Genomic DNA, 14851 nt, shown 5'->3' with positions numbered 1-14851 from the left:
CAGCCGCTCTGGAAAACAGTGTGGAGGTTCCTCAAAAAATTAACAATAGAACTCCCCTATGACCCAGCAATAGCACTGCTGGGGATTTACCCAAGGGATACAGGAGTGCTGATGCATAGGAGCACGTGTACCCCAATGTTCATAGCAGCACTGTCAACAATAGCCACATCATGGAAAGAGCCTAAGTGTCCAACAACTGACGAATGGATCAAGAAGATGTGGTTTATCTATACAGTGGAGTACTACGTGGCAATGAGAAGAATGAAATCTGGCCATTTGTAGCAACGTGGGTGGAACTCGAGGGTGTCATGCGAAGTGAAGTAAGTCAGGCAGAGGAGGACAGATATCATATGTTTTCACTCATAAGTATAACAGGAGAAACTTAACAGAGGACCGTGGGGGAGGGAAAGGGGGAAAAATAGTTGGGAAGAGGGAGGGAGGCAAACCATGAGAGACTCTTGAATACTGAGAAGAAAATGAGGGCTGATGGGGGAGGGGGAGAGGAAAGGGGGTGATGGGCATGGAGGAGGGCACTTGTGGGGATGAGCACTGGATGTTATATGGCAACCAACTTGACAATAAACTATAAAAGAAAAAAAAATAAAAGTGGAGTTATCATATAAAACATCTTCTACAGAGGCCTTAACATATATTTCCTACTCAGAGACACTACTAACAAATATCCATAATAAAATGTGCTCCATGAAAGCAAAATAAAACAAGAACTGCAATTACATGTATTAAATGCATTCACATAAAAAATAAATAATACGACACAGAAAAACCATTTGTTACATAAGTACATATTTTAGGCAACAGGGAATTAAGCAAAGTGGATAATCTGAGGTGTTCTTGTCATATAAATTTAGGAAATTATAAGGAAAATAAAGTCTACAGGTTTAAGAATCCATTGTGAAGGGACTCTATTTCTAGATTTTACCTACAACCTTTGGAGTATAGCTTATTTGAATAAACACTTTGAGAAGCACCTGCTTTGAAACAGACTTTTCCCCTGGCCAACTTAATAACTAGAACAATTATGCAACAATCAAGATGACTTTTCAAGATTTGATTGCAGGGATTTCTCATACCTTACATGGCTGTAGAAATGTAGACTTCAAATGTGGACTTAGGTGATCCTGAGGTTAAACTTCAAAGCACTGTGTGCAACCAAAAGCATCTAGGAAATACTAGAAAATGGGCATCTACCAGCTAGCTTAACTGCAACCCAAAATATTATCGCCGTGAAAACAGATCCCAGGGGAACGGAAGTTCGTTAAGGGCGGGGATGTTTGTATTTTGTTCACTGCTGCATCCTAGCATCTAGAACAGCGCCTCCCATGTCGTAGACACTCAGTATTTCAGTCAATGAATCAAAGAGACCATTCTCTGTGTGCATGAGGAGTCAATCCAAATTCACGTTAGGTATCAATACTTAATAATCACCCGCCAACTGCAGAAACTGTTGCTGAGTGACTAACATGTTATGAAGCTAACTGCACTAGGAGTGATTAAAAAAAAAAATGACGGTGTTTACTCTTGAGGAGCCCAGACTCAAGTAACTGTGAAACTGTTACGCCTGTTACTAAAGAGAGCACGGTGGCATTACGAGGACCTAACCTTTCAAGTATTTCCATCTTCTCAGAACTGTTCTCAGCGCGCGAGAAGAGGCCGTGGCCGCGCTCAGGTGCCGCTTCCTTCAGACACTGGGGCACCGCGGACGCACTTGCGCCGGCATCTGCCTGGCAGCGCTAACAGATGGAAGACATTAATCATCTGTTTGGCGTTCCCACCTTGTCTATCCAGCTTCAAATATAACTGCATTGAGCTAGACGAGTCAGCAGCTGGTCTTCCAAACGCTAGTGCATCACTCCCAAAGCGAAAAGGAAAAAGTTCACACTTCAGAGGCCTGAATCCGTGCCAGAAGTATCCGTGTTGCCTCAAGGTTTCAGCCTCCCCAGCGATCTTTCGCTCCCTGGATACCGAGGCAGAGACAGATCTGAAAGCTGTGGAAAAACAGGTGGGTTCTCATACATGACCGCAGCCCCAGGCAATATGGTAATGGGATTTGTTCACACTGTGAATTAACTGTTTTGAAGGATCAAAATGCAGAAGACAGCTACATTCAACATGTAAGGTTTTCTTGATAATAAAGAGCTAAAAAATGTGAATAAGTCATATTTTTATTTTTCAGAAGCAAAAATGACAAGTGGCAACCTGCCTTTGGAATATCAGGGTAATAAGCTATTTATCTCATAGAGACAGTAGTCAGAGAAAGACTCTATTATCACACAGCTCTCAAAGAAAGTCCAATTTAAAAAAATCTCAGAATAATATGCTTTTAAGTAAAACAAAACAAAAATATGAACAATAATAAAAAGTTATACAGAATCCATAAAGTGATGTATGAAGAAGAAAAAGGGAAATCTGGAAACCCACACACTGACAGTGCTGTTAAAATCAAGGAAGCCCAAATCCTAAAACAGAAAAAAAATATGTTAAAACACAGTATTTTAAGAGTCCAATGAGGTTACTGTAGATGCACATTTTAACGTTTCATTTACTCAGGGTACTTTTTCTTTCTCTTGGAGCACTGCCATATTTACTGTAGGAGATCAAGTGAATGACAGTGCAGAGATCTGCCTTCTCGATGAGCCCTTCAAGTTTTAAATGTCAAATCTGAGTCTGAAATCCTAATTACAAGTTGATATAATAGACCACAGAGAATGAAACTGCTCTCTCAATTGCACTTGCTTGACTTTTCCACGTTGTAAACAATCTGTATACTCTGAAAGAGACACAACCATGTGCGGTGTGAAAACAGGGCTACGTGAAACCACGCAACCCTTCCCATCGAGGAGGAGCAACGGCTTCCAAAACGAAGCCGCCTACTGCAGAACGACAGGGCTGCTGGGCTGGGACGGGGCGGGCGCTGCCCAGCAGCCAGTGGGATGCACACAGACCCATTCTAGGGGCCGCTCGGTACTGACTGGCGGTGCCTTAGCCTCGACGTCCTCGGGGCTCAACTCATTCCCTGGCAAGAAGAGGCAGATGGATCTCTAAGCTTCATTTCAATGTTAAACCCAGAGACTCTTTGTAAGGAAAGAAGTGAAAAGCTTTCTGGACAATCAGTTGAACAAATTCCTCACGTCCGGACAGAGTCTGGGACTGTTCAACTCCCATGACACTGACTATAAAGCATGTCTCATAATATTACTGTGAGAAGAGGAAAAAAATCTACCTTAGTGGCAAAAATTATACTATGTATCCTATTTATACTCTGCAACATCGAAAATAAAATGTCTGTTCCTTGCCTGGCCCCAAGAAGCACTCTCTGAGGTAGAATCAACTGGAAACCTTAGGACTATGGCTGTGGCCAGAACAGCTGGCCGCCTTTTTCTCTCTGGAAGCGGCCAGGTGGTTCAATGTGAACTACCACCTAAGAAGTACCCTGCACCCTACATGTTATACAGGACTTTACCACTGCAGAGGAGACTGTGCGAGGGAATCATTTTCCTCATAGTCTATCAAACCCCTGAGAACAGCCTGGCATTCTTGGAAGATTATTTATTAGAACAGACTAACGTGCAGTCCTGGAAATAAAAACCTTGTAGTAGCAGAGTTCTACAGAACCAGAGAATTGAACCAGAAAGACTGATATCTCTGACTTAACCAGGTGTATTACCTATTTCTTTTTGCTTTTCAAAAAATGTTTATTTATTTTTGAAGGAGAGAGAGACAGAATATGAGCAGGGGGAGGGGAGAGAAAGGGAGACACAGAATGTGAAGCAGGGTCCAGGCTGTGAACTGTCAGCACAGAGCTCAACCCGGGGCTGGAACTCACAAGCCGTGAGATTATGACCTGAGCCGAAGTTGGACGCTTAACTGACTGAGCCATTCAGGGGTTCCAGGTGTATTACCTATTTAAAGCAATGGCCAATTAATAATTCTCATGGACAGGGCCAAACTTTAGGTTAGAGTAAGTACTTATTCAGAGTTGAGATTCGATTAAGCTTCAGGGTTAGGGAAGAAGAAAGAGGTTTAAAGATCATATTGACCCCAGGAAAGTGGGACAGCAGCAAAGACATGCTGTACTGCACTGTCTACAACACGTTTTCTGCAGATCCATCATATAATTCTATGAAATTTCTTTTTGCTTTGATGTTATCTTTTTGTTGTGAACTCCGTCTTCCAGCCATAATCTCTGCAAAGCAAGAGGGACTGAATCGGGAACTGCAGGAACAATGAGTGTACATAGAAAAGCTTTACAAAAGACTAGGGATGTTTCAGGCAAATGGAGACCTGTGTTTCCATTAGCAAAATGAAAGATTTATAGCACTAGATGATCTCAAGTTCCCTGCGGTTCTCAAATTTTCATAATTTTATACAGATGATACACTATCATAATATGTTGGAGCGCCTGGGTGGCTCCGTCGGGTAAGCATCTGACTTTGGCTCAGGTCATGATCTCACAGTTCGTGGGTTCAAGCCCTGCATCGGGCTCTGTGCTGACAGCTAGCTCAGAGCCAGGAGCCTGCTTCAGGTTCTGTGTCTCCCTCTCTCTCTGCCCCTCCTCTACTCATGTTCTGTTTCTCTCTGTCTCAATAATAAATAAACATTAAAAAAATTTTTTAAAGATTATATATGCATATCACTTACTGTTTCTTTTAAAAAATATTTATGGATATAGCTGTGTTTTTCTGTATGTCTCGTTCGTAATACTCAGTCTTGTAAGTCTTGTTCCATAATAATCTATAATGTAACTACTTCCATCTGAAGGCCCAACAATCTAGAAGAGAAAATTTTCAAAATTACCATTTTACAAAAGATATATTCACAATACTTCGTGTTTACTTTTCTTGTTACTGAATTATTTCAGTAGCACCAAAATACACTTAAACTAACATAAGCAAATAAACTAACTCAGTGGCTCATGCAGCTGGAAAAAATACTGGGGAAGGTCACAGGACCAAAAGAGCTACAAGAACCAAGGCCTCAAGGACGGAAATTCAGAGCCGCTGGGACCCTGGGCTTGGCCTCCCTGCCGGTTTGCACCCTCACCTTCATTCTGTGAGGCACTCGGTCTGACAGCTCCAGATTTATATCTTTGAAGCTCAACAGCTCCCAATAGAAAGAAAGTGAAATCTTCTTCCTCAGCGTTTATATACCAATTTCAGGGAAGGACTTTGATCTGTTTGTTTACTATGCCTATTGCTGGACAAATTACTATAGCCAAGGGAATAGAATTAATATGATTGGCTAGGCTAGGCTCCCTTAAGAGTTGAGACAGTGTGATTGGCAATCCTTCCAGAACCACACAGAATGGAAGAAGTAGATAAGAAAAAAAACAACACATGCTCATTACAGTCATCTTGTCCACTTCATCACATTTCTGACGATCCAGCTGACATGATCTCTACAAATTATACTTTAAGGTAGCAATCTTCAAACAGTGGCCTTAGGAATATACAAAGACGCCAGGGCACCTGGGTGGCTCAGTCGGTTATGCGGCTGACTTCAGCTCAGGTCATGATCTCACGGTTCGGGAGTTCGAGTCCCATGTTGGTCTCTGTGCTGACAGCTCAGAGCCTGGAGCCTGTTTCAGATTCTGTGTCTCCCTCTTTCTCTCTGCCCCTCCCCTAAATGTGCTCTGTCTCTCTCTGTCTCAAAAATAAATAAATAAATAAATTTAAAAAAATTTTTTTAATAAAAAATTCAAGAAACTATCTAAAAACTACAATGGACAGTGAAGGGTTCATTCATGTATTTTTAAATGAATGATATTTAAAATTCTATGGTATTTATATTCTGTTGGATACATTTTAAAATTGATGTAACAGTTTTACTTCAATATGTCAATATTTGAAAACCAGAAATTACATCCTTTGCACTATTTAAACTGATGATGTAAAACTTAAATGTCAACTTAAAAACGTGTGGAGGGTAGGGATTAAAAAAAAATTCTTTCCGGGGTTATACAACCAGAGTTTGAAGAACACTGCTGGAGAGCATGTTTCGTTTTTATAGTGAGTTTGGTTTTTAAAACGATCCGACAAATACTGAATTGCTACAACACTCCAGGCACTGTGCTAGGCATTCTATACACAACCATGAAGAAGATACAGTTGCTGCCAACAAAGAGCTTATACTAGTGAACTATAAATGTTAACATTCAGATAACAGTTAAAAAGAACTTATGTGCTAAATACCATGCTAGGTACTGTCATGCACTGTGACTTATTTCCCAAAGATTAAATTCATTTGATTTGACATTTATGAATGTTATTTAAGAATTAAATTAAACCTTTTCAGTGGCCAAGGTCCCAGAGGAAACTAATTTTGAGCGTTAAGCTAAGAAAGAGAATGAGTGATTCAGAGTTACAACATGGTTTGAGACTGGGTGAGGGGAACAAAGAAAAAGTAAAGCCCAGCCTGGAGAAATAAAGCAAATCACATGGCCAAAAACTGCCTAGTTGGAATATGTGCATAGATTGGAATCATGCCTTTTATCCCATTCTCGTTTTCTTCCTTTGCCATCTCCCCTAACAGCATTTATCCCTGTCAAAAAAAAAAAGTATTTAAAGATGGAAATGAGGAAAATATATGATTAAGTGATCTATTAATAGCATGCATCTAATAAGCCTACCTGAGGCTCAGTTACTTCTGTTAAGACCCCGATATTTTACAATCTCGTAAAGTTAGTAGTTAACATGTAGAAAAATAATAATGTTTATTGTTTTGTTTCCTCTGTTCTATGGAGAAGATAGCCCCAAAAGATACTGTTTATTACCTGATAATACATGATCCAACTTTGCATCTAGTGTAGTTATCTTATTACAGCATTTCTCTCTACTCAAATATGTAATTCAGCTCCTTAACATCTAGTTCTATCGAGGTAATTCTGGTTCTCTTTCCAGAGACTGGTTCAGCGTGGGCATGGAATCTAATTCTGGCCAACCACCTAGGATGCAAATTCATTGTTGGCATAGCCACCCTTAAGAAGATATGTGTGAGAGGAAACAATTTTTTTTCTATCTCTGAAAGTCACCCTACGATGAAGTGATGCTAACCAAAGGGCCTGAACATGGCAAAAAGAAAGAAGGAGAGAGGGAGAAATAGTAGGGAAGAAAGGAAAGAGAAAGGGGACAGTCCTTCATCATATCCTTTAGCTCTAAATCTTGGGGCACCTGGGTGGCTCAGTCAGTTGAGTGTCTGACTTTCACTGAGGTCATGATCTCCTGGTTCGTGAGTCCAAGCCCTGTGTCAGGCTCTCTGCTGTCAGCACAGAGCCCACTTCAGACCCTCTCTCCTCCTCCCTCTCTCTCAAAAATAAATATTTAAAAAAAATTAATACATCTTAAAACTACATAATCTCTAGACTCCTGGTATATGCTATAGTAAACTATCATATTATTAAAGCAAATTTAAATTGAGGTTCTGTTATTTGTAGCCAAAAACACTTGATAATGCATTTGTTTTCAGTGCCCCCTCCATGCTTCTACCAGATCACCAGAGCACAGCACTATTCTCTGCTAAAACAATGGCAAGAGCTGCCCCAAAGACAATCAAATTAAGTCACTGCGGGAAAGCACTAGATGAAAGGAAAACTTAAAGAGAAAACTGTCAATAACTGGCTGTAGGATGAATCTTCTCTGAATCTGTTTTTCATATCCATATAAAGAGGATCTATATGGTACCTTATAATTTCAACCTCTTGTATGACTATGACGTTTAAATATAAACACATCTATAAGGTGTTGTTAATTTACTTTTCTATGAACTGTCCCATCAGAGAAGAAACTGTTCATCCTACTTCATTTTTAAGAAAACAATCTGCTCTAAAATTTTCAATTATTCAAATTAATATTCCTCATCAAAATCAAAATTTAAATGTTTTTAAGCATCTTATATATACTTATGCACAACATGTGTGTCAATTATAAATTCCTTTACTATATTACTGAATTGTTAATTATAAAATTACAAGTCTTTAAAAATATCCCATACTGGGAACTTCTTTACTCAGTTAAATATGCCTATGTGCATTTGTTCATTGATAACACTTATAAAAATTATAAGTCTGTTTCTCTGCTAAGAAATAACCTGAAACCTGGGTGGCTCGGTCAGTTGAGTGTTTGACTCTGGCTCAGGTCATGATCTTGCCGTTCGTGAGTTCAAGCCTTATGTTGGGCTCTCTGCTGACAGCTCCTAGCCTGGAACGTGATTTGGATTCTGTGTCTCCCTCTCTCTCTCTGCCTCTCCCCTGCTCGTGATCTGTCTCTCTCTCAAAAAATAAACACTAAAAAAAAAAAAAAAAAAAAAAAAAGCCTGAAGCCAAATTCTATACCATGGTATATTTCCATTTAGTAAGCTGGGGTGGATTTCTGAAATCTATGAGTCCAATTAATGGAGGTTGCTACAAGTCTTCATCTTCCAAGAGGGGAAAAAGGAGGCCCACTACACTGTGCAAAGCTATTTTGTACAATGGGCATCAATGTCTCTTGGTGAGAAGGCTTAAAACCACAAGAAAGCCACATCAAATCCCTCTATATTAGTTTCCTGGGGATACTGTAACAAGTTACCATAATCCTTAGTGGATTAAAACAATAGAACTTTACTCTCTCACAAATCGAAGGCCAGAAATCTAAAATCAGGGTGTCTCCAACAGCCCCATGCTCTACAGAGACTCTAAAGGGAGAATCCTCTCTAAGCCTCTTCTAGCTTTTGACGGCAATCAGAACTGCTCCCATTCTGTGCCTTTGGCCATATCACTCTAATCTCTGCCTTTGTCTTTACAAAGCCTTCTTTTCTGTGTCATCTTTCCCCTTCTGTCTCCTATAAGGACACCTGTCATTGGATTTAAGGCCTACCTAGATAATCCAGGATGATCTCTTCATATCGAGATCCTTAACTTAATCACATCTGCAAAGACTGTTTCCAAATAAGGTAATCTTCCCAGGTTCTGAGGACTTAACTTGGGTATCTTTTGTCCTACCACACCCTACTTCTATGGAAATGGAGGAGGTTTGGAGGAATTGGGTGGAATTTAATTTCTTCTTTAATTCATTTCTGATTGTCTTCACTATGAGATTTTATTTGTAGCTTAAGTGCAAAAAAATCCTGAATTGTTTACTTAAAAGGTTAGGCTTTTCGATAGGTGTAAAGTCTATAGCAAACAGAATAAATCAGGAAACCTTGAAATACGTATTAAAGTTAAGAATGTTAAGTGGTCACCAAATCCCTTGTGTTTTTTTCTTTATCTTCTAATCTCCATTCTAATTCTCCCTAATTTCCGCTCATACACCTACCCACACAAATAATGAGCATACACTTAATTTGGTACATGAGCTGGATACGTATTTATTTTTTTTAAAACATGTTCTTTGAATATGCTTTTTTTAATTTATCCAAATATTGTTGTGGATCTTGCTCAGTTTTAAACTATTTTCATAGTATAGTTTTAAGACATTTCCATACAGCGTACGCACATCTAGGTAAGTGCTTGTAATTGCTTCCTGACGTTAGAGAATGCATTCATTCTCACATCACTGTACACATCTAGGTTCATTTCAAATTCCTGCTCCCACAAACAGACTACAACAGATATCTTTACAATACAAATTTTTAGAGTAAATGGCCACAAGCATTTTTTTTTTTACATATTAGTTATTCAGGTGACTCTGAATCACCTATTAGTTTACTGTACTCATTTAACTATCAGGATCTATATCTTTTCTTGTCAATTTACACAAATTATTTGTCTATTCCACATATCAGTCCTGTTGCTAGTATCCTTTTACTCAGTCTATTAAGTGTTAACTTGGTCTATATCCATGACATCCTTTTTAAAACAGAATTCCTTAATTTTAAGGTAATCAAATTCAATAATTTTTTTCCTTTATGATTTTTTTTTGATTTATGTTTTGAGGATATGGTTTTAAAAAAAATTTAACCATTCTAAGGTCATGAAGATATTCTCCTCAATTAGCTTTAATATAAAAGTTCATCTTCTCCTAGGTATACACCCAAAAGAACTGACCAGGGGGCTTAAAGAGATACATGTACACAAATATTCATAGCAAAAATGATTCACAGTAGCCCAAACATGGAAACAACCCAAGTATCCATCAACAGATGAATGGATAAAATGTAGTATATACATACAATGGAATATTCTTTAGCCATAAAAGGGAATGAAGTTTTAATACAGGCCACATTATCAATGAACCTTGAAAACATGATTTAAAGTGAAATAAGCCAGATATAAAAGGACAAAATTATGATTCCACTTACACGAAATACCTAGAATAGGCAAATTCATACAGGAGAAAGTAGACTGGAGGTTACCAGGGACTGGGAGAATGAGAAATGGGGAGACTGCTTAATGGGTACAGAGTTTCCATTTCAGGTGATGAAAAAGTTTTGGAATTAGATCGTGGCGACAGTTGTAAAAAATTCTGAATGTAGTTAATGCCACTGAACTGTATAACTTAAAAAAGGTTAAAGTGGCAAATTTTATATTATATATGTATTTATTTTTTACCAGATCAGAAAAGAGCTTACTTTATTTGAACTTTATTAATGTTGTAGTTCTGTTCATAAACTTTTGATTTTGTTAGGGGAAAATGTATCTTGTTTGGGTTTATTTAGGTAACATCTGAATAAAAATAAATTAATTCAAGAAAAAAAATGTGGTGACCTTTAACTACTCCAATACCTAAACTTCAGCAAAAGCTGTCTACGCCCCCGCATATAATGGCTTTGCATTCTCAAGAAAGTCCTACTGGCTTACATAACTTAAATTATCTTACAAATTTAAATGTTATGCAGGAATTAAGGAGGGAAAGGAAAAAACTAAGAACACAACTCTATTAATGCTCCGTTTTTCCACATAATGCACTTAGGAGTTTCTCCATTTGCAAGAATGCAAATATCAATACTGGCAAGGTCAAATCATCCCCTAAAGACCTACTAACCGGGTGAAAAAAGTAAAATGACCCAACTGTCTGCAATTATAGGACCATAATGCAAACTGTGCCCATCCTAGTTCTCTAAAAAAAAAAAAATACATATATATTCTTTTTCATGTCAAATTACATTTTTGTGCTCATAGCTGATTTCTGTGTGTGGTTAATTTTAATATGAAGCCATTAAAACCATCTGATTAGTCACATTTAAATTAAGCACCTGGGTGGCTGAGTTGGTTAAGCTTCTGACTTCGACTGAGGTCATGTTCTCAAGGTTTGTGGGTTCCAGCCCCACATCGGGCTCTCTGCTATCAGCACAGAGCCCACTTGGGATCCTCTGTTCCCCTTTCTCTGCCATACTTCTGCTCATGCATGCTCCCTCTCTCTCAAAAATAAAAAATAAACATTTAAATAATAAACTAAGCAACAACAAATTAAATACTAAATTAAGCACCAAAATTCCTACATAGTGCCAGAAGTTATACATTCAGAGCCCGTGACTTCATTGGATTTAAAGACTCGTTAGTATAAATCCTTAATAACCAACATCAGTATCATTCCTCAAGAATTGAGTAAGACTCATACATTGTATCTCCCGAGTAAAACACGGCTTTGGGATTATTCTCAAAACCAGTTTAAGATACTCTTTATTTTTTTAACATTCCTTTAATTCACTAAATAAAAATCTGCCCACCTGATAAGTGAACTAATAAGTGGAATCTACCTAGTTAAGGTCACATGACAGAGCAGAGGCTACACAAATTATTAGTCTCCTCTGTTTTCTAGTTTATTTCTCCAATACATCACACCAGGGTTAAATAAATATACAGAAAGTTATTTGAAAGAACTAAAATCTATAAAATGTCTACTGCTTTTTATATATTGCTGTCCAACATCTAGTGAACTATCAAGGACTTTGATCCACTTTTCTAGTACTGGTAACAGATTTAGGGTGATTACAGGGTTAGACCTTTTGAAATTTATAAGTGAAAAGTCAAACCTGGTATCTGCAAGTTAAAAAAATAAGACAAAACAATATATAATGCAGTGCTAAAACAAATTATCTATATTAAATGACAAACTAATGAGATACTTTATAAATTTTATATATTTTTAAAATTCATTAATGTCTTAAAATTATGCTGCTTTTGTGAATTTCCATTACTTACATAGTTTAGTAGTCCCTTAAGGAGATCTACTCTGTAATGCTAATAGGAATAAAAATGAAAGTAATTTCTTCCATGATGCACAAAATTTTTTTAAATTATCACAAAGCACCCTGACGTACTTTCTTCCAACAACTTTCTACATCCCAACTCACGGTTCCGTTTTCCCTCTCCCCATCTTCATCTTTCTTATCTGTGGCCATCTTGTCTCCACTTAACAGAGGAAACATTCTTTTCTTTTTGTTTGGCCCAGTACACATCAGTGGTTTTGGTATCATTAAAAATGTCTGATTGTGTAAGTAAGAAGTTTAAATGAAATAAAAATATTCTCATGTTTTTTCTGATAAAAAAATTAAAAGCCTAATCATAAATGCCATCATGACACAAATATAAAAATATATTAAGCACAAGTGTTTATTTTAAAATCCTTATGAATAACTATATATATCATAATTATATACAACAGCTACTTAAAACTGGAAGACTATATGTTACACATATATCACTGATTTAGATTTTTGTTGAATGCACAAAAGAGCTGAATTAATTCTATGTATTGTTTCATACTATTAATTTGCACTGCCATTTCCATACTTTTTAAGAACAAAAAAAGAAGAAATTTCAAAAGTTTATTAAATCGATAAGCTCATTAAAGTATTTTCAGTAAATATAGTGACATGTAAAGCTTACTTTAGCAATATGTACATTAAACTTTATAGTATTTTGGTTTAAAGAAGAAATAACTAGACCTATTTTTTTAAAGAGGATTTTTCTAGATTTTTGTTATAAACACTGTGAAGCAACTATGTTTTTATAGGTCTTGAGTTCATGCACAATATGTTTCTGGGATCACAGCCCAATAGAAAAACATTGCTATTCACTGGGGAACAATATTTAATGGCAAAAAGGAAAAATAAAAAAACAGAATGGAGAGAATAAAAAAGGAGAATAAACAAAAAGATAATGGACAAATATAAAAGGTCTATGAGAAATTGGAAAAAATATATTTGGGACAATAACATTAACACAGTTTATAATATTTATGCCAAAACATTTGATTTGCTGAACAAATAATCTTTAGAAACTAAAGCAGTCAACATCATATGTTAAGTATGTTAAATGTCATGTAGAATAAGGCTATACCAATTTTGGCTACATTTGAAAACTTCTATTTTCTCCAATCTGAATGCAGTCTAAAGCTAAAGTGGCAATACCTATTAACACGGGAAATACCTATTAACTTAGGGAAATTTACTGCAGAAATTCAAACTCTAATTCTGCCTCAATATTTCTTAATGCCATAGTTTCAATTCAAGATCATTAAGAAACAAACTATTTGTTCTCAAAAGTTCTGGCATTCGTATACCAGAAAGCAGTAGCAGAATCAAAAAAGCTCCATAATTTGATATAAATAAAGCGATAAAGCAATGACATCACCAAAGAAAGAACCTAGTGTGAAAATATTAACTAAATGGGTTTCAAAGACATTGAATCATGGATATCTTAAAGAATCCCAATAATACATTAAGTTCCTTGGATCATCATTTGAAGTGAGAAATCCATTTCCAAGCATATGTGCACAAGTACCTTAGCCTCTTCATGCCTGCTTGCCTGTCCCACAGTCAGAGAAGGCAGGGTATTTGGTTAGGCATATGTTTATGAATAAAGACAGGAAAATTCCAACTTTAAAACCAAATATTTTCCTTGTTTAATTCTGGTATCTTATTGGTCCATATGCTGCCTCCTCCTCACAGTATGGTACCCTCCTCACAGTATGCTACCAAAATCTCCTGGATTTTGACTTTCTTTTAAAACATAAGGATTAACATGAAGCAGACAGAATTGAGGAGTGGAAATATTGTACAAGAAAGAAGACCAAAACTGATGATGTGCTACATACATACTGACTCCCTTGCTGAAGACACTAGGTGCTCCATAAATGCTTTCAGAAATGCTGTTTTGTGACATTTGTTGTGATAAATTTATCTCCTTCTCTAATCTAAGAATCCTCATGAGCTAACCACCACCAGTTCAGCGTAATTTAATGTAAAACATCTGGTGGCCCTTTCAAATGCTAAAGGACAGCATTTCACAGACTTGCCTGCCTCCACACCAGCAGGAGAAAATGAGGTTAACACAGAGAAGCAGAGAGGAGTATTAGCAGAGTGCCCAAATGCATCACTTGATTCTATGGATTTAGTCTTGCCCAAGACCAACCCATTCCTAGATTTTCTACAGAGCGCCCGAACATTGCTTTTTCCTTTCTGGCTTAAGTTAGGTGGATTTCAATTTTTGTAATTTATAACCAAGAGAATACTAATATAGAGTGCCTGTCCATTAAAAAAAAGAAAAGATTGTTTCTGCCTCTATATGTTCATATGCATATATCAGATCCCCATCAATATTCTACTATAGTAATTGACAATGTGGCTGTGCCATCATTTTGCATCAGGAAAAGAAATAATAAATCTGAGAAATAATCTTAATCCCTATTAGAGATTCATAATACAAATTATGTATTATGTAGAAGTTACCCAGTAGAAAAATCTCAGTTGAATTCACATATACAAATCATATTTGAGCACCGAATACTTTTTTAATGAAGTTCTTATGTCTTTTAGAATTACTAACTGGCAGAACACTTGGAAACATAGCTATGATCCCTGAGATCTACCATTTAAAGAAAAACTGAAAAAGTATTCCTGCTTTCTAATATAT

The 14851-nt window shown here is 36.9% G+C and overlaps 1 protein-coding gene across 3 annotated transcripts in view; it reads right to left on the bottom strand.

Annotated features, from left to right (window-relative positions):
- Positions 1-1272: 1272 nt before the first annotated feature.
- TM2D1 (TM2 domain containing 1) overlaps positions 1273-14851 on the bottom strand; it is a 41081-nt gene continuing 27502 nt past the window's right edge. Inside the window, exons 6-7 of one of the 3 annotated variants that reach the window (XM_029948590.1) lie at positions 4660-4789; positions 1273-2006 (exon numbers count right to left, since the gene is read on the bottom strand). In XM_029948590.1, coding sequence (XP_029804450.1) covers positions 4679-4789 — 111 coding nt within the window. In that variant the 3' untranslated portion in view covers positions 1273-2006; positions 4660-4678. Of the gene's footprint in view, positions 2478-4659; positions 4790-14851 lie in introns of all 3 variants that reach the window. The other 2 variants (XM_029948588.1, XM_029948591.1) reach the window with 2 other exon arrangements.

Source organism: Suricata suricatta, chromosome 8 (assembly GCF_006229205.1).
Source record: "Suricata suricatta isolate VVHF042 chromosome 8, meerkat_22Aug2017_6uvM2_HiC, whole genome shotgun sequence".
NCBI lineage: Eukaryota > Metazoa > Chordata > Mammalia > Carnivora > Herpestidae > Suricata > Suricata suricatta.
The sequence above is the reverse complement of the archived record's forward strand: the minus strand, read 5'-3'. Positions and strand labels throughout refer to the sequence as shown.